This window comes from Protopterus annectens, chromosome 2.part2, assembly GCF_019279795.1.
Source record: "Protopterus annectens isolate FY-2018-M chromosome 2.part2, PAN1.0, whole genome shotgun sequence".
Lineage (NCBI taxonomy): Eukaryota > Metazoa > Chordata > Ceratodontiformes > Protopteridae > Protopterus > Protopterus annectens.
In genome coordinates, this window is record NC_056730.1 from 926,074,546 (window position 1) to 926,099,678 (window position 25,133).

The window sequence follows — 25,133 nt, forward strand, 5'->3', positions numbered from 1 at the left end:
ACCCTTAAACTAATACTTTGTTGAAGCACCTTTTGATTTAATTAAAGCAATCAGTCTTCTTGGGTAGGAGTCTATCAGCATGGCACATCTTGACTTGACAATATTTGCCCACTATTCCTTGCAAAAGCACTCCAAATCTGTCAGATTGTGAGGGCATCTCTTGTTCACAGCTCTCTTCAGGTTACTCCACAGGTTTTCTATTGGATTTAGGTCTGGGCTCTAGCTGGGCCATTCCAAAACTTTAATTTTCTTCTGGTGAAGCCATTCTTTTGATAATTTGGATGTATGCTTGGGGTCATTCTTATGTTGAAAGGTGAAATTCCTCTTCATCTTCAGCTTTCTAGCATATGCATACGCCTGAAGGTTTTGGGCCAAAAATGACTTGTATTTGGAACTGTTCATAATTCCCTCCACCTTGACTAAAGCCCCAGTTCCAGTTGAAGAAAAGCAAACCCAAAGCATTATACTGCCACCGCCATGCTTCACCATTTGGATGATGTTATTTTGGTGATGCAAAGTGTTTTTGCGCCAAATGTACCTTTTGGAATTGTGGCCAAAAAGTTCAACCTTGGTCTCATCAAACCATAACACATTTTCCCACATGCTTTTGGGAGACTTGATGTATTGTTTTGCAAATTTTAGCCGGGCCTGGTTGTTTTTCTGTGTAAGAAAAGCCTTCCGTCTTGCAACTCTACCCCATATCCCAGACATACGGAGAATACGAGAGATTGTTGTAACATGTGGTACACAACCAGTACTTCCAGAAATTCCTGCAGCTTCTTCAGTGTTGCTGTAGGTCTCTTGGCAGCCACTCTGACCAGTTTTTGTCTTATCTTTTCATCAATTTTGGAGGAACATCCAGTTCTTTACAACATCACTGTTTTCCCATATTTTCTCCACTTTTTGATGACTGTCTTCACTGTGTTCCATGGTATATCCAGTGCTGTGGAAATTTTTTTTGTACCTTCTCCTGACTGATACCTTTCAACAATGAGATCCCTTTGATGCTTTGCAAGCTCTCTGTGAACCATGGCTTTTGCTGTAGCAGGCAACTGAGTAAATGTCAGGAAAATCCTACTAGGGCAGCTGAACTTTATTTGGGGTTAATCAGAGTCTCTTTAATTGATGGCAGGTGTGTACCCAAGAAGACTGAATGTGTGCACACTTATGCAACCAGCTTATTGTACTTTTTGTTTTTATATATTTTTTCCCCTAACAGATTTGTATGTTTTTCAACTGAATTGTACAAGTTATATGTCACATTAAAGGTGGGAAAAAATTGAAATTCCAATGAAAGTCCAATGTAAATCTAATGAAAAATCCAAAAGGCACAGTGATAGCAAAATATTTAATAGTAAGTGCTTTCGCAGTTCACCTGACCGCTTCTTCAGACTACAAAAAATACAATATAACAACATATTTAAATACTAAAAACAGACCAATCACAGAGGATTACTCATTCACTCATTAAAAAGTTAAAAGTATATGCTCACATATAATAAAACATTTAAAAGTTACAAGAATAAATACACATCTTTTCAATGTTTAAGTGCACAAGCTTTTAGAAATGGTTTCAAACAAAGTTTACTGTTTAAGCCAGGTGGTTTATCTGCTTTGAAAATCATTTTCCACTTCTGCTCATTAGCCTCTGTGATATTTTTTTAAATCCCCTCCCCTCATGTTGTCATGTACAATTTCTAAAACGAAGAATTTAAAGCTATGTTCATTCCCTTTTTCCATAATATGATGTGCTAAAGCATTTTCCAACTTCTTATTCTTAATATCTCTAAAATGCTCTAGTAACCTTTCTTTTAAAGTACGGTTAGTTTTACCTATATAGAACATATGACATGTTATACAGAAACTAAAATATATTATGTTTTTCTTTTGCAATCTGCATAAAAATTAAATTAAATTTTAGTATCCAGTTGATGATGTATAAGTTGTCTGCAGCTAAATATATGCTTACATGCTAGGCAGCCTCTGCAGGGGGTAAGTTCCTAGCCTAACAGAATGTAACAGTTCTTTTTTCAAAGTTACCCTTATAACACAGATGTCTTTTTAAAGATTTATTATTCATGAAAGAGAAACTCGGTTGACTGGTTACATCATTTTTGAACTCATCTATCGTAGTTAGAATATTCCAATTTCTTTTTATAATATTACAAAAGATGCCTACATCATTGGAGTATGGTAATGTTACTCTCAAATAATGGCTTAAAGTGTGATTACCAGTCTCCGTTCTCTTATTATTTTCATCTTCTCTAGCACCGTGTTCACTATAGTATGATCTAAATCTATTTTGTCTGTGTCCATGCATCATTAATGCAATTATCTATATCTTTCTCCTTATAGACCCTGTCCAAAAACTCATGTTTAAGATTCAATAAAGCTAATTCTAACTGTGAGTCCTCATTATGTAAATGCATAACTCTGTATACTTGTCCTTTTAGCACATTACGTTTTACATGGTTAGGGTGCATACTCTTATTATGTAATAAGTTATTTTTCCCCATTTTTCCATATAAAGTGTTTTTTATTCCCTGTAATGCATCCTTATTTACCTTGACATAAAAAAAAATCAATCTTGTAGCTCAAGTATCTATAGGTGAATTTAAAAAAAACAGTTGTCTCATGTAGATACAAAATGAATTCATTTAGCATTTCTTCCCTGTCATTCCATAACATAAAAATGTCATCTACAAAACGTACATACCATTTTATAGAGTTTTTAAAACTTTCATTTTGGAGAACTTCATTAATTTCCCATTGTACTAGGGCAAGGTTGGCGTAGCTATTGGCACATGGTGTGCCCATAGCCACACCAACCTTTTGTAAAAAAAAAAATCATCAAAAGTATACACATTGTTTTCCAAAATAATATCTAATAATGCACATATTAATCTAATTTTGTTAGAATTAACCCTCTTAAGGGTCAAAAATGTCCTTATGTTATCTATACCCCACATGTTAGGTATTACCATAAAGAGTGATTCGATATCTAGAGCCACAAACATATAATCCCCATGCACATCTAACATTTTAAGATATAAATTCTGTAGAAACATATTGGTGTCTCTTAACACAGTGTCACAACTCTCTAAAAAAGGGTGTAAATTATTCTAACAAATATGGAGAGAGGCTCTGTAGCCCAGCCTCTACTGGAGACAATTGGTCGCATTGGTGGTATCGTGGAATGTTTATGTATCTTAGGTTAACCATACATATTTGCCACCAATGGATGTTCAACCATAAAATATTTAAATAAGTATTCTGAAATCATTCCTGTGATTAATAGATCAAAAACCAGGAACAAAATTCTATCAATAATGCCTTTAACAGCATTACTTGAGATGTGAGCATATGTATTTTCATCATTTAAAAGACCTCACATTTGTTTCAAGTACAGATCTTTATCTAATACTATCACACCCCCACCCTTATCGGCAGGTCTAATTTCAATACATGACATTTCTTTTAATTCGTGTAAAGCTTGAAACTCTATTTGGGACATGTTATAATAATTAGACTTAGTACCTCTAAAAAACGTCCCTTATTTCATTCTCACAGACCTCTAAAAATGTCTCAATAGTAGGATGGAGTGGGGGAATGAATGTGCTTGGTTTCTTAAAAATATCATAGCCTTCATTGTCCCCTTTAAACATTGTTCGTAATGTTAGTTTTCTGCCAAATAATTTTAATTCTTTGAGTATGTCTACTAAATTTGCCTTCTGTGATGGTATAAAATTTAAACCTTTAGCAAATAACATTATATGAACTTCAGATAATGCAAATGATGAAATATTGATTACTAAACCTGGTTGTAGCATTTCCAACTCTTCCCTTTTCTTATTGGGTCATTCACACTGTTCAGGCGCTGGACTCTGCCTTTCCTCACTCAACTGCTTGACTGTTCTCTTATTGGTAATGGATCTTTTAACAAAAAACAGTTCTTTTGTGAGGAGGTATAAGTAATATTCCCTCCTGAATTAACCCAAGATGTTTTTGGTCTCATGGCTCTGTCATCTTCTTGTATTAATATGTCTTTTTCAATAACTGATTCAGTATGTGTTGTAGCATTATCCGTAGATGGCTGCCATTGCCTCTGTTCAGCAGAGTGCTCTCCTGCGTTCTCTCTCGATGACGTATTTATCACTTCCAGTACAGCGTCTGGAGATGAAATTATAGGGTCTGATGTCACATCTGAAATGTTTGCAGTCAATCTTATCATAGATTCTGCAGAGTTATTATTTGCATTAATAGTATTACCCTGTTCTTTCAGCCAGGAAAAAACAGCACCTTTCCAAAAATCACACAGATTTCTGTGTAACTTCTGGATCTTGGTTGCCTGAAAACTCTTTTCATACAAAGTTATGTTCTCATATAGTGAGTCCATCTTATCACAAATAATATCAGCGGGAAATGAGTCATATATTTCATTTTGCAATAGAATTATTTAATTTAGTAGTTCATCTTCTTGGGGTTTAAAAAAATCAATTAATAGGTGCATATATCGAGCGCTTAATTTTAAATTCATCATCTGCCACTGCCTCAATAGTTCCGGATACATTTATCCATAGCTAGGCATGGTAAGAACCCTAAGCCCTCTCAGAACTCTTTGATGCTTAAGTAAGGCTTCAAAGTGGAAGCGTTGCCATTGCATATGCTTGAACTTATATGTTTTGTCTTCCAACATTCTAAGTTTATCTTGAAAATTTAAATATAAACTTTTATCGTTTGATTCGGGCATAGCTTGTTGAATGATATTACCATGCAAAAGAGGATTACTTGTAACTTCAAGAAACTTATTGAGACGTTGATTCTTATTTGATATTACACCAACCCCATTCATTGGGTTATAAGGAAGTTCAACTTGTGCTTGATTCAGATGCCCCTCAGCCATGTTCCATATCGGAGAACAATAAAATTAGAGTATCAATGTAGTCAATACTCCAGATAACAGAAAAAAAAGTGACCGGAGAATAATTTAATATGCATTCCAAATATAAAAAACCCTGGGCACTCACAGCTGCAGGCAATTAATGTAAATCCAATGAAAGTCCAATGTAAATCCAATGAAAAATCCAAAAGACAAAGTGATAGCAAAATATTTAATAGTAAGCACTTTCGCGGTTCACCTGACCGCTTCATCAGACTACAAAAAATACAATATAACAACATATTTAAATACTAAAAACAGACCAATCACAGAGGATTAGTCATACACTCAGTAAAAAGTTAAAAGTATATGCTCACATATAATAAAACATTTAAAAGTTACAAGAATAAATACACATCTGTTCAATGTTTAAGTGAACAAGAGGCTAATGAGCAGAAGTGGATAATATTTTCCAAAGCAGATAAACCACCTGGCAAAAACAGTAAAGTTTCTTTGAAACCATTTCTAAAAGCTCATGCACTTAAACATTGAAAAGATGTGTATTTATTCTTGTAACTTTTAAATGTTTTATTATATGTGAGCATATACTTTTAACTTTTTAATGAGTGTATGACTAATCCTCTGTGATTGGTCTGTTTTTAGTATTTAAATATGTTGTTATATTGTATTTTTTGTAGTCTGAAAAAGCGGTCAGGTGAACCGCAAAAGAGCTTACTATTAAATATTTTGCTATCACTGTGCCTTTTGGATTTTTCATTGGATTTACATTGGACTTTCATTGGATTTACATTCATTGCTTGCAGCTTTGAGTGCCCAGTTTTTTTTATCTGGAATACTTATTATATTATTCTCTGGTCACTTTTTTCCCATCTGGAGTATTGACTGCATTTATTCTCTAAAGTTTTAAAATTTATTGTGGTCTCATTTTTTTATATCACAAAAACCTGGCCTTTTAACAGGGGTGTGTAAACTTTTTATATCCACTATATATATATATATATATATATATATATATATATATATATATATATATATGTGTGTGTGTGTGTGTGTGTGTGTGTGTGTGTGTGCGCGCGCACATGCGCAAAAGCACAGCCAATATTTATATTTTAACTGAATCTTACATTATTTTTCATATATTGTCTTGTACATTTTCTGCTAAAAAAATGCATTTATGAATCACAAGCCCAAGTCTGCTTTTAAATTTCTTAACCAACGACTGCGGGATCATGATTTCTGAATATGCTATTAAACATGATATCAGAAAAGTACCTCTAACACTTCATAAACAAAAATTATTTATGATGTATGAGGCAGGCTTACTTTTGAAGTAGGCTCGACACTGGGAAATATCATCAGATCTCCTTTATTGTTGACAGAATTATATATCAGGAAAGCACTGTTGATATGACGAGGTTTTCCTTTGTTCCATTCTTCACAGTTATAAGCTTCAACGCGAACTCCAACCTCTAAACTACAAAACAAGGCAAGTATTATAGTCAGTTTTCAGAAGTATCTATTTTTCAGCTGCATAATTACTCTGGAAAGGCTTCCATGATCCAAACCAGTGCTAAGCTATACTCTCAAGGTCACAATTTCAGGCATGTTCAGTAACCAGAAGGCATTATTGATATTTTCCCTACAGCCACAATGCACGTAAGAATTACTGCTATCTAAATACTTCACACTTTTGCAACCAGTCATACCTGATCTTCAGCCAAGAGCTAAGTGTTAAATGGTCTCTGCTCTGCCGTAACACATTACTGCTTTGTAACAGGTTGGAGAATAACCATGGACCACGTTTCATTTTTTTCCTAACAGTGTTTTCCTACTATGCAGGCCATTTCCTGTTCACTGTATCAAATGAAATTTTTGGAAGAGTCTGTTACAAAAGTATCATAGATGTACTCTTTGTTGCATAATAGTCCAGTTTCTGCCATCACATATTCCAGTACTGGTAGCTCTTATAAGTATACACAGGGATGACCATTTAGAAAAGTACTAACATGCATTTTGAAAATTCACATTATTAATCATTTGTTGACTATATTTTTGCCAAGTATGGTAACATTTATTACTTCAGACTATAATAGTATCATTTTCTATGCAAAACTAACATACACATTTTCCAGAAAATGTAAATGTTCAGTTGGAAACAAAGTAATTTCAACTTTATACAGACTGGCCCGTATAGAAAGGCCTCTGTATCTGAAAACTTAGAGTATAGTCTTCTGCACTATACAGTAAGGGCTGCAGTTCACATTGTTTGAATTGTAGACATTGTTAAGGCACATTATGTGCATATCTTCCATGTTCCTGGATTCACCCAGACATCTGGTAGTATATGTCACTTTGCTAGCCTCTGTTTACAAATTGCTCAGGGCACTAGTGCGTGACTCAGGCCATGCATCAGCCCTGTGCATTTGGGGCATTATTTATGAATACTGGGCTAATAAATCTAATTTTTCCTGATTATAAAATAATGAGCTTCTGATGAACGGCAATATGCATATCTGAAATGTGGCAGGGTCATTTGGAATATGGGCAGCATCTGCATATTCTTTCAGTAAAGGCATGGCTATGTTCTTCTATCCGTTAATTTATTCTCAGCAGTATTAAAACATTCCCTCAACATATTTAGTTGTACACAAGTAGCTGAGGTGTCTTTTAGCAATCTGGCCAGTGTTTTTTCCAGATCAATAGTGGGTCATCAATGCTACTCTGACACTGTACAGGGATAAAGCCTTGACTAAAGCCCAGCTGACCCAGGTTTGATTAGCAACACAGGCAGCTGACATTGAGGCAGGGAAGGATGGGCATACCCATCTTGTGGGGGGCTCATTCGTGATGCTCCCCAAAGGGAAGAAAGGTCCAAACAGGGGAGATGCCCTCAGATATAGCTAAAGAAAATGGGGGCCAGGGAAAGGGAAAGTGGGTAGAGCATACAATAAAAAAAAAAAAACATTGGCCAGAAGCACAAACAGCAAAGCCCACAGGATGCCCTTAAGATCCACAAATGGCCCTAGTAACACTGGAGTAAGTCAGGAAGAGTAGTAAGATGGTTGGTAGACACCACATGGACATGCACCACTGAGTCTAGACTGGTAATAATGAGGTACAAGAGGAACATAAATATATTAAAAAATAGTGGGTTATCAAATTCAGTGCAGGATAGCATGACTTCTGTGTAGCACTCACAGTTCAAAATGTCTAAACCACATTCATTTTTTATTAAAATAAATAATTTATCATTCTGTTACAATGGTTTGCTACAGATCCTGACCTCTTTGTAGGCAGAAAAAAAATTAGGTAATAGCAAAGGTGGAAGCTCAAAGTAATGTCATATAACTACCTTTGTTTTTTAGAAAAATGCATGTAATGCAAAACCTGTTGTTCTATTAACTTTTAAGTGAATTAACTAATACAGGTGTGTGTTGCTTAACATACTTCCACACAACATCCAACCGCATTTCTGTCCATACTGTACTAAGTGGACGTAAATGCAATTGGCTGTTATGCAGACAGATATTAAGTGAAATACAATACAAAGTGTAGGCTGTTCACTTAATGTCCATGTCGCTTAATGTTCTATGGGATAAAACGCATTCCAGACATTACCTGCATTCAAAAAATTGTCCTTGCAATTGGTCATTTATCCCCATTATTTTTGGGCTTTTGTCCAGAAGTCTTACGCAGTGACATTGAGAGATATGAAAGACACCCCCCCCCCCAATATGTACATGCGCACACACACACACACACACACACACACACACACACACACACACACACACACACACACACACACACACACACACACATCTGCGGTCTCAGTCCTCTACCTAACAATGCCACTGCAACCATGCAGGCAGACAAATGCAAATACACACATCTGACTTCATGCATACCCCCTACAGACAAGCAAACATCCTTCCACACATAGATTCACACTCACATCCCCTCCCCAAGTCACCAATGAACTTTGCAGAACTAACCTGAACAGCAATGCCTTCCACAGAAGTCAAAGAGTGACTACAGCCTTTTGGCCAAGTTACATTTTTCAGTGGCTGTAGTAAAATATTCAGCCAAGTCATTCTCTGAATCATTCTGCAGCATAAAATGGTAGCCACTAGCATTTCTTGAGTAAATTACATGGCTAATTCGAAGTAGCCATTCCTGGGATTGCCTCTTAGCATGTAACATGGCCCTGTAGAACACTCCCATGGTGATAATTTCACTTGCAGAAAATCACTGTGGCAGGTTGACCTCTAAATCAGAAAGGGTTACTATGAAGAGTTGGCTGTTGACAGTAAGACATACCTTTTGCAGTAACCCTTTCTAAATATCAGCCAGGGGTATCTAATTAGTATGTATTATGGATATTCGTAGATGAGGTAGCCAGAATTACAGCAGCACACTTATTGTAAACATAACTGTCCTGTCAAATAAGTCTGAAATTTAAAGAGCGACAGAGCAAATACTACTCCCAAAACAGGGACATTTGGGAGGCATGCGTATATCTACTGAGCAAAAGTGAAAATCTTAAGTGCATCAAGCAAAACAATATGTGGCCTAGCCACTGATGGGCAAATCCACTTTGCTTTATATTGGAAGTGTGAACAAGCAGCTAATGCCTTCTGTTCCCCATTAGCTCACAGGTAAATACACTCCAGGATTCCTGGGTTAGCAGCCACAAGTAGATAAATATACTGGTATGACAGGAATTTATTGATTTTATTATTTTTAATTGTCTGGTAGAGGACTGAGGCTATGAGCTGTTAAAGAACTGCTTCTTGGGGTCAGGGTTTGACTTCTTTTGCCTCCTGAGTGACTCTGAACAAGTCACTTAATCAAATATCCATGTGACTTAAGTGCTCTACCACACTAAAGGGTTACTAAATGAAAATAAATAAATATTTTACCTGTGCTGGTACAAAATGAGCAACCTCACTGTGCACAATGTCTGTTTGCTTAATGCACTGAGGAGAATTGGAAAACCATCATGATGTAAATAAAGCCTCTGAGGTAGGTGAAGGGTATGGAAATCAAACCAAGTAATAACGAATGCATTAAATTTATCTGCATCTTGTTAGTTCAAATTCAGGCTACATTAAATGGAAAATTAGGCATACTGTGAAAGCAACTGAGCCAGTTTCTACATATTAAAATTGGTGTACAGGAAGTTACACTCTTTCTCTGGTGATGTTCTTAGACTCACTGAAATACCACATGGCAAAAACAGTATTTTCCCATATATAGATGTGTATGTATGTGTGTGTGTGTGTGTGTGTGTGTGTGTGTGTGTGTGTGTGTGTGTGTGTGTGTATATATAAATATACACATACACACACACACACACACAGATATATATATATATATATATATATATATATATATATATATATATATATATATATATACACACACACACACACACACACACTGTGTGTGTGTGTGTGTGTGTGTGTGTGTGTGTGTGTGTGTGTGTGTGTGTGTGTGTGCATTAGATACATACATATATATATATATATATATATATATATATATATATATATAACGAAAAAGGGCTAAATTGAGGATTAGTTTCCTAGGTATATAGGCAAAACCCTGCAATGCTTCTTGTGCATTGAATATGGAGTTGTGAATGTATGATGTTTCATGAGAATTGATGATTTTATAGCATCTTTGTTAGCATTAACATTTGGTCTCATTGTCTAAACATGCTTCGTGGTTTTCCAACCACAGATACAGCGCTAATTAACACAACTCCAGTTTTAATCTGCAAAGCTACAGATCATGACATCAGAGCTCTGATGTACACACTACTCCAATAAATAATAAAAACAGCTTTCTTTATTCCTAAGTGGTCTACTACAATGCACCAGTTTACTTAAACAGCAGTCATACTGACTGAAAGTCTAAGCAGCCCAGGAATTATGGAAAAAAACTCTTCTTTTTTGAAGACGACTAATAGAGGAAAACACAAGCAAGCATATTCCAAGAAAATGAGATTTAAGGGGCTCAAGAATGATGACAGTAAACAATATCAAAGGTCATCAAATGATTTTCAATAACCCTGGAATTTAGAAATATTTTCCACGTCACATAAGCAGTTATGAATGATGATCAGCCTCATGCAGGCTGTGGGCATCTAGAGACACACTGAGCATGAGCAAAGAATGCACAGAAATCCCACAGCCTGCACAGTATGCTAATGGCAATACAATCACATTGCAATGGGTAGCATTATTAAAATGAGGGACTATGCAGATGCAAATGAGGGTAAGCAATATGGCTGAATGATTCAGGGGCATAGCTCCAGAATTATTGACTGCTTGAACACTGAATTACAGGAAGTGAATCATGGAGTCATGGAAGAGGTTGCCATAACATTAACAAACCTGTATATGCAACAGGCTTTACTAGCTGCTAGTAGTCATGGTGTTGCTAGTTGTCACCCTCTGAGGCACTGTATCGCCTGTCTGTGCCCAATATTTCATGCCCTTCATGACACTGAAATTGTGGATTACTACCATGTGGAAAGACTCACTATGCAGGAGCTGGAGAAGATGTGTTGTCCTCATTTGCAGGTTGTGTGATGTATAGGGCACCTGTTCCTGTAGATACCAAAGTATCTGAGACAGTAAGAATATTAGCTATAGAGACCTTATAGTGACCACCAGGGATACAATGGGAGCATTTCAGGCATCTGCCTCAAAGATTTTACCTTAGATCCTCGATGCTATGTTACTGCATAGGGAAGAGCATATGTGGTTTCTTCATGCCATAGAGGAGAGGACGCATAGCATACAGGATTTGTATGACATATCCCATTTCCCTGAGGTACTAGAAGCCATAACTGCACCCACAAAATAAAGGCCCTCTCCTAGTGACCAGGGAAGAATGTAAGTTAACTGCAAAGGTTACCATTCCATCAACTGTTAGGTGAGCTGTAATGTACAAGGTGTAATCTACCCTGAGTCTTTGCAGGCTTCCTCCCATATAAAGCACACATGTGACCTATATCAGCGGTTTGTACAGGGTCATTTTTTCAAGACTTATCTTATTGGTGATGTCTGATTTGACCTTGCGCCAAGGTTAATGACATCTATCAGAAATCCCCACACTGTGGCAGACAATGGCTGCAATTATGCCCTGTCACAAAGTAGAGTTATTGTAGAGCATGTGTTTGGCCTGCTGAAAGTCAGATGTATCTTGCGGTATCTTGCAGTATGACCTGGCACATGTAGTTAAGATAGTTTTAGAATGTGCATAACATAATTTGAAGAAAACAGTTGCAGCAGGGATTATAAATTCAGTAGGAAGAATTTCCAATAACTCAGGCAGAGAAGTAGGATAAGCCCAATGAAGAGCCAGGGTAGAAGCCAGCAGCAGGGGAGGACTATGCCAGGCAAAAGTGAGCATAGTACGCCATGACACTCTCTAAGATACACCATCTGTCTTAGCATTACATGAAAAATGTAAAAGTGATGCATGCAAACCCGCAACTAGGCTGTGCTTATCTATGCATAGATTGGCCACACTGTGAATCAGGCATAGGCTACTCAAGTAACAAAGTACAGAAAGCAGGATACAGTTGTCATTTGCACAGGTCAGGACTCGCAGGTACACAGTGTCGAGTGTCATCCACAGGAAAATGGGCATTTAGAAATATAAATTAAATTAACCTGGTGCTGTGTGTGTGTGTGTGTGTGTGTGTGTGTGTGTGTGTGTGTGTGTGTGTGTGTGTGTGTGTGTGTGTGTGTGTGTGTGTGTGAAATGAGTGCAGAGGCTAGGGTGGACTGAGCAAGGAGGGGGCTCTGTTACTATTATCATACATGTGTGTGGAGTTGAGCATTATACACATAAGTGTGTGCATGAGTATGTTTGGACTTAGCTCCAGCAGATGTTCCAGTACTGTGGTTAGCTCCAACACACAAGTTTAGGGCAATCAGCAACAATGAAAGCAAGCAAATACACCAAACTATTACGTTTGTGTTTCCTACAGGTGTGTTGCAGCCAAAAGCATTTGATTTAGGGGTGGAATACATAACAATCTGTAATACAGCCAGTGTAAAGCAATCAAAGTATATATACCTAAACCTAGCAAAAGCACCCTAAAACTGCCAGTCATCTCTGCACCATAATGCTGGTATATCCAGCTGTCCTATGTACTGGGAAGTGTTCCCCCCCAAACATATTTCCTAAACACACACGCGCGCGCATATTGCCAGTATAGCATACAAACAATAACAAGTGCAGGACTGGAATTAACCTACTCATGGCCTGCCTCTGCTGTGGGCTTAACAATGGCCTTTACATGGTCTCACACAACAACATGCCCAAATGATACCTGCTTAATTGTAGTTGTACCATGTTTAACATTGACAAGATATCGTGGAACTTTATTGTTAAAGTGTTCATACACATGCACCCATTTGCCCCTAGGTAACCATCTTTTACTTAAAACACCTTACATTGTTCCACTTGAATGCAGGTGTAACTTACTATGTATACTTCTCAACTATTATGACTTAGGCACAGCGCTATACTTTTGGTGCTAAAATTTAGCCATGCTCCTATTAGATTTATGATGTTCCTCATAAAGTCAAATGTGTTTATGAGAATATGCTCTCTTAAACATAAACTAAGCCTACACTAATATTCACTACCACTAACAATATACAGCTTGGATATAAAGACTTTTGTGAAAAATAAGAATTTGCTTCTCTTACTGACAGTCTGCGATGATTTTTAAAGGCCAATGCTATGATTTTTAATGCTTAAAGTTTGAGAGGTATTTACATATATTTGTAAACACTTCATAAAGTTCACTGTCTATGCAGTTCTACATAAACAGTTTATTTGGAGGCAGCAAGAAAGTAAAACTTTTGAAGTTCAAGTTTATCTGATTCTAAAAACAACCACAAAGCATTCTATAGCTATGTCAAGAATCTCAATAGCAACACTCAGATCTGCTCTAAGTTACAGCAATTGCACTAAATATACAGAACCAACTGATATTGCCAACATCCTGGCAGATAAATTCTGTGCTAACTTTACCCCCCTCTCACCCCCTAAAGGGCCCATCTCTATACCGGAAGAATGCAAAGTTTCTGTAATCACAGCTGCACAGGTAAAACCACACTCTCCAAAGCCAAGAACACAGCATCCATGGGACCTGACAACATTCCAGGCTGCATTCTACACGAACTACAGAATGAACTGGCACCCCACCTAAGCACCATGTTCAGTCATAGCCTCACCTCAGGCTTTGTGCCCACTGAATGGTGCACAGCGATGGTTATTCCACTCCACAAAGAGGGAGCCACCATGGACCCCGGGAACTACCACCCCATTAGCCTAACGAGCCTGGTCTGCAAGGCCATGGAACGTGTCATCATGGAACTTATAAACAAAGACACTGGTAATCTCCAAACTTTGGACCCCACCCAGTTTGGGTTTGTAAAAGGCAGATTATGTCACCTAAACCTGATAGACGTCTTTGAGGCAGTCACCAAAGGTGTAGACGAGGGTAAGGTGGTTCACACAGCCTATCTAGATCTTGCCAAGGCTTTTGACACCATCCTCCACTCTGGAATTATAGATAAACTCATTAAACTAGGTATAAATCCCTATGTCACAAGATGGGTTGCCAACTGGCTCACTGACAGAACCCACACTGTGAAAATAGCAGACTTCAAATCCGACTTCAGACCAGTGACAAGTGGAGTACCACAGGGTTCAGTCCTGGGTCCTATCCTGTTTGGTATCTAATTTTCTGAAGTACAGGCTAACACAGAAGGTCTTTGGCTAACAAAGTTTGTAGATGACTGCAAACTAGGAGCCATAATCGAAACGCCTAATGATGTGGACATCCTACAAAAGGGCCTCACTGAGACAGATGCCTGGTCTCAAAGCCATGGCCTCAAGCTTAATGCCAAAAAGTGCACTGTCATCCCCTTTGGTAAAAACTCTGTACCCATGAGCTACCACATAGCTGGTAGTCTACTTAACACCAAAAGTGTGATAAGAGACCTTGAAACACAGGTGGACAGTAGTCTCTCCTTTGATAATCACATCGCCACAGTAGTCAGGAAATCCTTCTATGTGCACACCTCATCAAAAAAGGTTTCTCATCCAGGGAAAAAGAGGTCATTGTTCCCCTCTACTCATCACTCATTAGACCCATTATAGAGTACAACACTCCTTTTGATACGTACCTCACAAGACATCTACAACAACTGGAAAGGCAGCAGAAATACCTCACAAAGAGGATTATCAGCCTCAAACAGATCCCCTACGCAGACCGTCCAGCTTTACTCCGTCGCATATCGCCTACTCAGAGGTGATCTCTGCCTAATATACAAAGATATGTCAAACTCAGAGCTGTTGGACATGCTTCACTTAAAGAAATCCCAATTCCTCCAAGCTACACGCTCTAGGGACCTAAACCTTCTCACCACAATAAACAGAACATGCTGGAGGGATAGATTCCTGTCCCCGAGACTTCCCATACTCTGGAACAAACTACCTATCTATATCAAACAAAGCTCCTCATTAGCACTCTTCAAGAAAAATCTTGATGATTGGATGGGAAATAGGAAATTCACCCCAGGGATCACCTCTGTGGCTCTGCTTGACAGGAGCACAGGAAAATAATTGTCTTGGGTTGAAATACAGGGTACCTTTTTGGCTAGGCTTATATAGGCCCTAGGGCCAATAGCCTAGTACCTACATATGAACCTATGAATCTCTGAAAAAAGTGTAGGTACAACTAATGAACGTTCTGCACCTGTGACTACAGCCAGGGGTATTACCCCTATGTAATCTTCTATAGCGTGATGAGCTCATGGACGTCACTGGGGATTAGAATGTGTAAATTAGAAGCCTTGAGCACTGCAGTTATGCTTACTGGGCACTACCTATTAAATGTTACTGAATAGCTCTTTCTACAAGTAGTGTCTATGTGCCAAGTAAAGAGGACAACTTGTTCTCATGGCCTCGCATGACCACTTGCTAAGCACACTGAGCATGTGTGACACTGACAGGGACATGCTAAAGTTATGGTACTTTCCTGGCTCACAGAGGTGCTAAACAGCATAACTCCTCTCATAGTTAGGCAAGATGCGACTACCACACACATGCTGTCCTTCACACCTTCACACCACCCTGCCATGCCACCATTTTCTGTACTACATTATGAACAACCCACAACAGATTGAGCTATTCAGATGCCCAATGTTGTGTGGTACATCAGGAAACATAACCGCAAAAAGGATAGACATACTCCTTTGGAATGAGACCAGGTGAATGACCATGGCTTCCAAAGGCACAGAATGGTGCAGGGCTCCCCAGTGGTTCAACAAGGAAAGCAAGACATTCCTTTATAACAAGGAAAGCAAGACATTCCTTTATCTGCTGTGTAGGGACCACCAGAAACACCTGACTGGGGACTGATATGTGGGTCTCCTGTCTAAACTGGATGCCAGGCACAGTCTTGCCAGAGTGGTGTCTGATGCCACTGGCATTCTCTACTCTGGTGAGCAGAATAGATACCACTATAGTTACTTCAGTAGGTGGCATCCTGACCTTCTTAGCCAGTAGGAAGAACAGGTCAAAGTAAAGGCACCCAAGATGCATTGTAACTATCCAGCTATCTAGTCTGCACAGAAAATGATTGTCTGTTTAATAAATGAATGGGCTGTCAGCATGTAACTTTATATATATATATATATATATATATATATATATATATATATCTGTGTGTGTGTGTGTGTGTGTGTGTGTGCATGTCTGTCTGTGTGTGTGTGTGTGTGTGTGTGTGTGTGTGTGTGTGTGTGTGTGTGTGTGTGTGTGTGTGTGTGTATTTATTTATATATTAATAGCCTGGGAGACTATACTGGAGAATGGTCTTCTGTATCATAAGAGAATGGAAAAACTTTATAGGTACAGGTGTGTATACTATTTAATTTCTTTTTGTAATAATGATTGCCTTTAAAGTATATTACCATATTAGCTATCTGCCAGCAGCATGCACATGTCTGACCCTGTATAAGAAAGACTGCATATGTTAACGTGTACAGTGTAAATGTATTACAACTGATCCAGGAAATTACAGACCTATCAGTCTTACAGGCCGCATCTGCAAAACTCTGGACCATGTTATAGCTAATCTCATAAACTGTGATAACTAGAATCTTGTTAGACTTGACCCCAAGGGCTTTGGTTTTGTGAAAGGTAGTCCCTGCCTATTTATCTGGAAAACATTTTCAAAAGGGTTAAAGAGGCTGTAGATTGTGGCCATGTACAGGAAGCATCATATCTTGACCTGGCCAAGCTCTATGACACCATTCCCCATGCTCACATCATACAAAAAACTAGTTGCTTTAAAAAGACAAACCCATATTTGGTAAGATGAATAGCAAACTGGCTGAAAGAAAACAAAACCCTCACAGTCTGAGTTGCAGGTGCCTAATTAGAAAGTATGAAAGTGACCAGTGGTATCCCAGTCTCAGTGGCAGAGTAATGGGGCACATTCTTTTTGGTATTTACTTTTCAGATTTTTAAGCAGAAAGCCAAGACTTTTGGTTAGGAAAATACAACTCTCTGCAAATTGGGGTTTGTTGTTAAGTCACTCCATGACAACCAAACCCTCCAGAATGTTATTTCCCTAATAAAAACTTAGTATACTAAAACTGGGCTCAAACTAAATGCTGAAACACATAGTACTGTCATTTTTGGTAGATAAGCCCTCACCTCATCTTACTGTATAGACAACACACCACTACAAAACAAATATGTAGTCAAGAACTTAGTTACTTGGGTTGATAGCTCCTTCTCTTTTGGGCATCATGTGGCAACGATTTTCAGGAAATCCTTTTATTTAGCCCACCCAGTTACAGAAGGATTATTATCAAGATCTAAAGAAGTAATCACTCCATTATACTCAACATTGAATAGGCCAAATATTGACTGCAATGGTATCTTTGGGCTTTATCTTACGAAACATTTTAAACAGTTAGAAAGACCCCAAAGATTCCTAACCAAAGGTTACAGGACTAAAGTCCCTTAGCTACCAAGATTGGCTGGAAGCTCCATCCCTTTATTCTGTTTCTTATATGCTTTTGAGGGGGTATCTCTGTCTTGCTTACCACTCCTTTAGAGACCAGATTATCCTGGACCTCCTGTTTTTTCCACAACTCCAATATCTACACCAATACTAAAGACAGGGACCTAAATCTTCACCAAAGGATAAATAAACACAGTGGATGGCAGTTTATAATCAAGCACCTTCCAAGTCTCTAGAACAAGTCTCTCCTCCATGTTAAGTAGTGTGAAACAATATATTCCTTTAAATATAAACCAGGAGACTGAATTTGTGTCCACAAATTTATTCTGGGAGTGATTGGTATGGTGCTTATAGAAAAAGGAGGTGTGGCTTAAGGGAGGGTACTGGCAAGTTATGAATGGTCATAAGACTCAATGGCTTTGGAATATCTATGAATCTGTGAATCTGTTTGGTGGGATTCTGAATGTGCAACAGAGTTCTATAATCTGTAAACATGGAATTTGGAGTTTGCTGTTGCATACCTGCTAGACTTATACAACAGAGGTGGTATAGTATGGCACAGGTACACAGGCTTACCACGTTATAACTGCAGTCTATTCTTTCCCACAAGTTTCACCACCACATCTGCATATCAGGACTGGTAGATGTGTCCACCCGCCAACCCTTGTAGACAGCACATCCTAACATATAGGCATCTGCATCATACAAGCATACATTCAGGCAGTTGATAGTCAGATTGCACCTACATATAGCTGCACTGGTCGAGCAGTATGCAGCAATTAAGTAAATGTGCTTCATGTATTACATGTGTACTGAAGTTGGTAAAACAAGGACAACTATCCATCAGAGAATAAATAACAGTTTTAAAAACTAAATAATGTGCATCATTCCTCCTGAAGTGAGAGTTGCTGCAAGACTCACCAAGGAGATTATATCTTTGTACTATCCAGTTTTAGGAATTCTAGTTGCCCCAACACTTCAGACAAACTCAGCTGCAGGTTGAATAACAGAGAATGCTCTACCAGAAGTGGATTCTTAGTACCTCATTATATCCCCCCCAAGTCTATGTGGTTGAGTCCTGTTAGTTTCACATTTTGTGTCTTCCCTACTTTCTGGGAGTTCACACTTATCTGTACAGTTATTTTGATCCTTCAACACTGCAGTGCAGCATTAATTCCACTTACAATTTCAGGCTTCATCATCATTGTCACTCTGATAGGAATACAATGTTATCTGTGTGTAACATATATTTGAAAAGAATACAAAAGACACTACTCAAAGATCTGACATTTGAGAAAACACTAAGTACAGCAGTATCCATGGAAACAAGAGGAAAGATACCTTAGCATTACAAAAAGATAAAGCTGAGTTTATTGATAACATGCAGTATATTACATTTCCTAAAAAAAATTTTAGGTGTAAACGACAATTGCTAAATGATGAAATGTGTCAGTTCAAACAAAAATAATGATGGATTAAAATGGACCATAATGTGAGAATTTTGCAAATAGGAAAGTGACAGGAAGAAAGTGAAAAGCAGAAGATGCAGAATAGCATGCCTGAATGACAGTGTGCATACAAAACAGGTGTGGCTGAAAACGCAGAAAACCAACATTATTATTGGTGCCTTTAGAACTGTACAGCATGAAACAAACTTACAAAATTTAATTTAGACCACTAAGTGGAACTGGATTCAGTTAGTACTGTCTTAGTGATTTCCTTGAAATCAGATAAGGAAATACTTTAAACATATCATTAAATGAATCCAAAGTGCTCCTAAAGACTAGTAAAATGTCAAAAACTGCAAAAGCTAAAATTGTAAATATGTAGTGCAGAAAAACAGCATTTTGTGGAAGTCAGTGGAAAATAGGAACTGAGATGTTTGCTAAAGTCACAGGAATAGTTAAAGAAAGAAAAGGAACCATAAACTGGAATAAAATCTTAGACAAAAATTAAATGAGTCAAGGCATTGCGTGATGATCCAACCTCTAAAACAGAAGGGATACTGCATACTCTTCATAATTCTGACATGACCTGGGCAGTGGATGGATCAAAACATGGAGATTGTGACCCATCAGCAGCTTGCCAGTTTGATGGGGAGGGAGGTGATGAGACCAACTGCAATACTGACCCCAACAGAAATATGAAGTATTGCTAAACTTTCTCTCGATTCACACACAATTATTGCCTCCAAAAGGAAACAAACTCACATGGGATGTAGAGCTCTGTTTTTGACTGGGAAATTAATGTGCCCGGACTCTCCCTGGAAGGGAAACAAATGAGTCAATAGTGTGCAGACTGAGAGAGGCCTGAGGTCAGAATATTGAGGCACAAGAAAAAAAGGATCTACATTCTTCAAACGTTATTAACAATTATCCATACTTTTAGTGCATCACCAAAGTGACCAAAATTCCCCTAAATGCACCATAGTTATGCTTTTCATAAAAAAGTAATAGGTTCATAGGCTCATAGGTTGGTACTAGGCTATCGGCCCTAGGGCCTATACAAGCCTAGCCATAACAATTCCCTGGCTAGTTCTTTGCACACTATTTACTTCTCTGGACCCCTGTCTAGCAGGGTGACTGACGTGATCCCTGGGGTGAATTTCCTTTCTCCCATCCAATTATCAAGGTTCCTTTTGAAGAGGGCCAAAGAGGCGGTCTGCTTGACATGTATGAGCAGTCTATTCCAGAGTCTGGGAGTCTCTGGGTCAGGAACCTATCCCTCCAGCATGTTTTGTTTATTGTGATGACAAGGTTTAGATCCCTGGATCGTGTGGCTCTCAGGGATTGGGATTTCTTTAAGTCTAGCATATCCAACAGCTCTGGGTTTGACATGGCCTTCTTTGCTAAGCAGAGATTGCCTCGGAGTAGACGATATGTGACAGAGTATAGCTGGAGTTTTTTAAGGCGGTCAGCATAGGGCATCTGCTTTAGGCCTGTGATTCTTTTAGTGAGGTATTTCTGCAGCCTTTTCAGTTGTTGCAGATGTCTTGAGAGGTACATACAAAATGGGGCATTGTATTCTATAATGGGTCTAATGAGGGATGAGTACAGTGGGACAATGACCTCCTTTTTTCTGGATGAAAAGCCCTTAGTGATGAGGTGTGCCACACAGAAGGATTTCCTGCCTGTTGTGGTGATATGGTTATTGAAGGTGAGACCACTGTCCACCTGTGTCCCTAAGTCTCTTATCACACTTTCAGTGTTTAGTGTACTGCCACCTATGTGGTAATTCAAGGGTACATCTTTTTTTCCCAAAGGGGTAAGAGAGTTTTTTATTTGTAACCTCAAGATGCTCTGCCATGACTAAAGCAACAAAATGAAAATCATTTCAGCTCCCTCTTAGCTTCTCAACACAGACTTTGAGTTTGTAGAATAGTAATAGAGTGGCACCAGTAAACAGCCTTCCACATCCTACCAAAAATGAAGTTCCTCTGTAACTGTAATGTGAACAGCATAAATTATACACATATAAAACAGTGCATAAACTTTATAGGTTCATAGGTTCATAGGTTCATAGTAGGCTATCTGCCCTGGGGCAATTATAAGCCTAGCCCGATTCTGTATGGCTTACGCCACCCCTTGATTTGAGTATACTGTGCCCTTTTTAAGGTTTAGTTTACTGTGCCTCTGTCTAATAGTGACACGGGAGTAATCCCTGGGACAAACCTACGATCCCCCATCCACTTATCGAGATTCTTCTTGAAGAGATTCAGTGAGGTGCTCTGCCTCACATGAACTGGAATTCTATTCCAGAGCGAAGGGAGCCCCTGGGTTATGAACCTGTCCCTCCAGCAAGTTCTATTTATTTCTGTGCTGAGGTTCAAGTCCCTCGAGCATGTGGCTCTAAGGGATTTAGATTTACTGAGGTGGAGCATGTCCATTAATTCTGGATTTGACATAGCTTTGTATGTCAGGCATAGATCGCCTCAAAGTAGGCGGTATGCAACTGAGTAGAGCTGGAGTTTTTTAACCGAGCAGCATATGGCATCTGTTTGAGACCCTTGATCCTCTTGGTGAGATACTTTTGGGGTCTTTCTAATTGCTGCAGGTGTCGGGTAAAGTACATCCCAAAAGGGGCATTGTATTCTATGATGGGCCTGATGAGGGATGAATAAAGGGGCATGATTACCTCTCTTGATCTAGATGTGAAATCCTTCGTGATGAGGTGGACTATGTAGAAGGTCTTTCTAACCACTTTGGCAATGTGGTTTTCAAAGGAGAGATTGCTATCAACTTGGGTCCCCAGGTCCCTAATAACTTTCTCTGTACTTAATGGGTTTCCGCCTATGTGGTAATTTGTGGGCACATTGTTTTTGCCAAAGGGTATGACTATACATTTTTTGGCATTTAGCTTTAAACCATGGCGCTGGCACCAGTTATCTGTCTCTGTGAGACCTTTTTGAAGGATGTTTGTGTCAGCTGGAGAGTTGATTAGGGTGCCCAGTTTGCAGTCATCTGCAAACTTGATGAGCCATAGTCCTCCCATGTTTGCCTTTACCTCAGAAAAGTATATACTGAACAAGAGTGGTCCCAGGACAGAACCCTGGGGGACGCCACTTGTGACCGGTTTCGAGTCTGACATGGCTCCAGCAACTCTCACTCTGTGGGTTCTGTCTTTGAGACAGTTTGCAACCCATCTTGTGACATAGGGGTTTATATTTAAGCTGGATAGCTTATCTATGATGCCCGAGTGGGGTATTGTGTCAAATGGCTTTGCAAGGTCCAGATAGGCTGTGTGGACTGCCTTCCCTTCATCTATGGCTTTGGTGACTGTTTCAAAGAAGTCAACCAGGTTCAAAAGGCAGGATCTGCCCTTGACAAAGCCGAACTGGGTAGGATCTAGTGTCTGTACGTCCCCGATGTCTTTGTTTATGAGCTCCATGATGATCCTCTCCATAGCCTTGTAGACTAAGCTAGTCAGACTTATGGGGCGATAGTTTCCAGGGTCCGTAGAGGCTCCACCTTTGTGGAGTGGGACCACTGTTGCTGTACGCCATTCTGTGGGCACATATCATGTAGTGAGGCTGAGATTGTATAGCTGCTTTATTTGAGGGATTAGTTCCTCTTGTAGTTCATGTAGGACGCAACCTGGGATGCCATCTGGTCCCATGGAAGCAGTGTTTTTTCCTTTGGAGAGGGCAGCCTTCACCTGAGAATCTGAGATGTTTGGGAGGCAGCCCTCTGCCGGGATAGATACTTGCTCTTTTGGGGGGGAGGGGGTGGAGAAGTTTGAACTGAACCTGTCTGCCAGGATATTGGCGATGTCTGTGGGTTCAGTGTATTTTTTGTCATTTAGAATCAACTCAGAACAAGTCTGGGAGTTGCATCCCAGGTTTCTAACATAACTGAAAAAAGCCTTATGATTGTCTTTGGTGTCCTGTGCAATTTTTCTCTCGAAGCTGGCCTTGGAGGATTTTATGAGGGATCGTAATTTTTTGCTAGTACTGATCAGAGATGCCTTCCCTATTAGGGATTTTGCTCCATCATGTAGTAGCTTCCTCCTTCTGTTGTACAGTTTATTTATGGCAGGGGTCCACCAGACTGGACGCCTGCCTTTGGATGATTGGGTCTTGGTTTTGTTTGGGATAGCATGATCCATGCATTCCTGGAGATGTCCGTAGAATGCATTTATATAGGATTCTGCAGTTTGGGCCGTAGTTTCCACTGGCCCTGGGGCCTTGAAGGATTCCACTTCGGTTTTGAGAAGTGAGAAGTTCGCTTTTAGGTTCATAGGTTCATAGGTTCATACTAGGCTATCTGCCCAAGGGCATTTATAAGCCTAGCCCATAGTTATGTAGCTTTCGCTACCCCTTTAGTTTGAATAAAAACTATGCCTATCATTTTTCTGTGCCTCTGTCAAGCAGTGACACTGAAGTAATCCCTGGGGTATATCTGCGATCTCCCATCCATTGGTCAAGATTCCTCTTGAACAAGGCCAGCGAGGTGCTCTGCCTCACATGTACCGGGATTTTGTTCCACAGCATAGGAAGTCTCTGGGTGATGAATCTGTCCCTCCAGCACGTTCTATTTATAACCGTGTCAAGGTTTAAGTCTCCCGCCCTTGTGGTTCTGAGGGATCTAGATTTTTTGAGGTGAAGCATATTCATCAAATCTGGGTTTGACATGGCCTTATATGTCAGGCACAGGTCACCTCTGAGCAAGCGGTATGAGACTGAATAAAGCTGGAGTTCTTTCAGTCGGGCAGCATAAGACATATTTTTGAGACCCTTTATCCTTTTGGTGAGGAACTTTTGGGGCCTTTCAAGCTGCATCAGGTGTCTGGTCAGATACATTCCGAACAGGGCATTGTACTCAATCATAGGTCTAATGAGTGATGAGTACAGGGGCATGATGACCTCCCTTGATCTAGATGTGAATCCCTTCATGATCAGGTGGGCGATATAGAAGGTTTTCCTAACTACTTTAGCAACATGAGTGTCAAACGAAAGACTACTGTCAACTTGGGTCCCCAGATCCCTGATGACTTTTTCTGTGCTCAGTGGATTGTCACCTATATGGTAGCTAGGTAACCTTGTTTTTCCCAAGGGTATGACTATGCATTTTTGGCGTTTAACTTCAGGCCATGGCTCTGGCACCAGTTATCCATTTCTGTGAGGCCCTTCTGGAGGATATCTGTGTCAGATGTGTTTTCGACTATGGCCCAGTTTGCAGTCATCTGCAAACTTTGTCAGCCATAACCCTCCTGTGTTTGCTTGTACTTCAGAAAAGTAGATGCCGAACAAGAGTGGACCCAGGACTGAGCCCTGTGGGACACCACTTGTGACAGGCTTTGAGTCTGACATGGCTCCAGCAACTCTGACCCTGTGGGTTCTGTCGCTTAGCCAGTTTGCAACCCATCTTGTGATGTATGGGTTTACATTCAAGCTGATGAGTTTTTCGATGATACCTGAGTGGGGTATTGTGTCAAGGCCTTTGCCAGGTCTAGGTAGGCTGTATGGACTGCCTTTCCTCATCAATGGCCTTGGTGACTGTCTCGAAAAAGTCAACCAAGTTTAAGAGGCAGGATCTGCCTTTGACAAAGCCAAACTGGGTTGGATCCAAAGTCTGCAAGTTCCCTATGTCTTTATTTATGAGTTCCATTATGATCTTCTCCATGGCTTTGCAGATAAGGCTTGTCAAGCTAATGGGGTGGTAA

General features: G+C 39.4%; 1 protein-coding gene across 2 annotated transcripts in view; it reads right to left on the reverse strand.

Annotated features, from left to right (window-relative positions):
* Window positions 1-25,133, reverse strand: part of ACOT12 (acyl-CoA thioesterase 12) — a 772,547-nt gene that overhangs the window by 339,146 nt on the left and 408,268 nt on the right. For both annotated transcript variants that reach the window (XM_044064240.1, XM_044064239.1), the window contains exon 8: window positions 6,224-6,374. In XM_044064240.1, coding sequence (XP_043920175.1) covers window positions 6,224-6,374 — 151 coding nt within the window. The remainder of the gene's footprint in view (window positions 1-6,223; window positions 6,375-25,133) is intronic.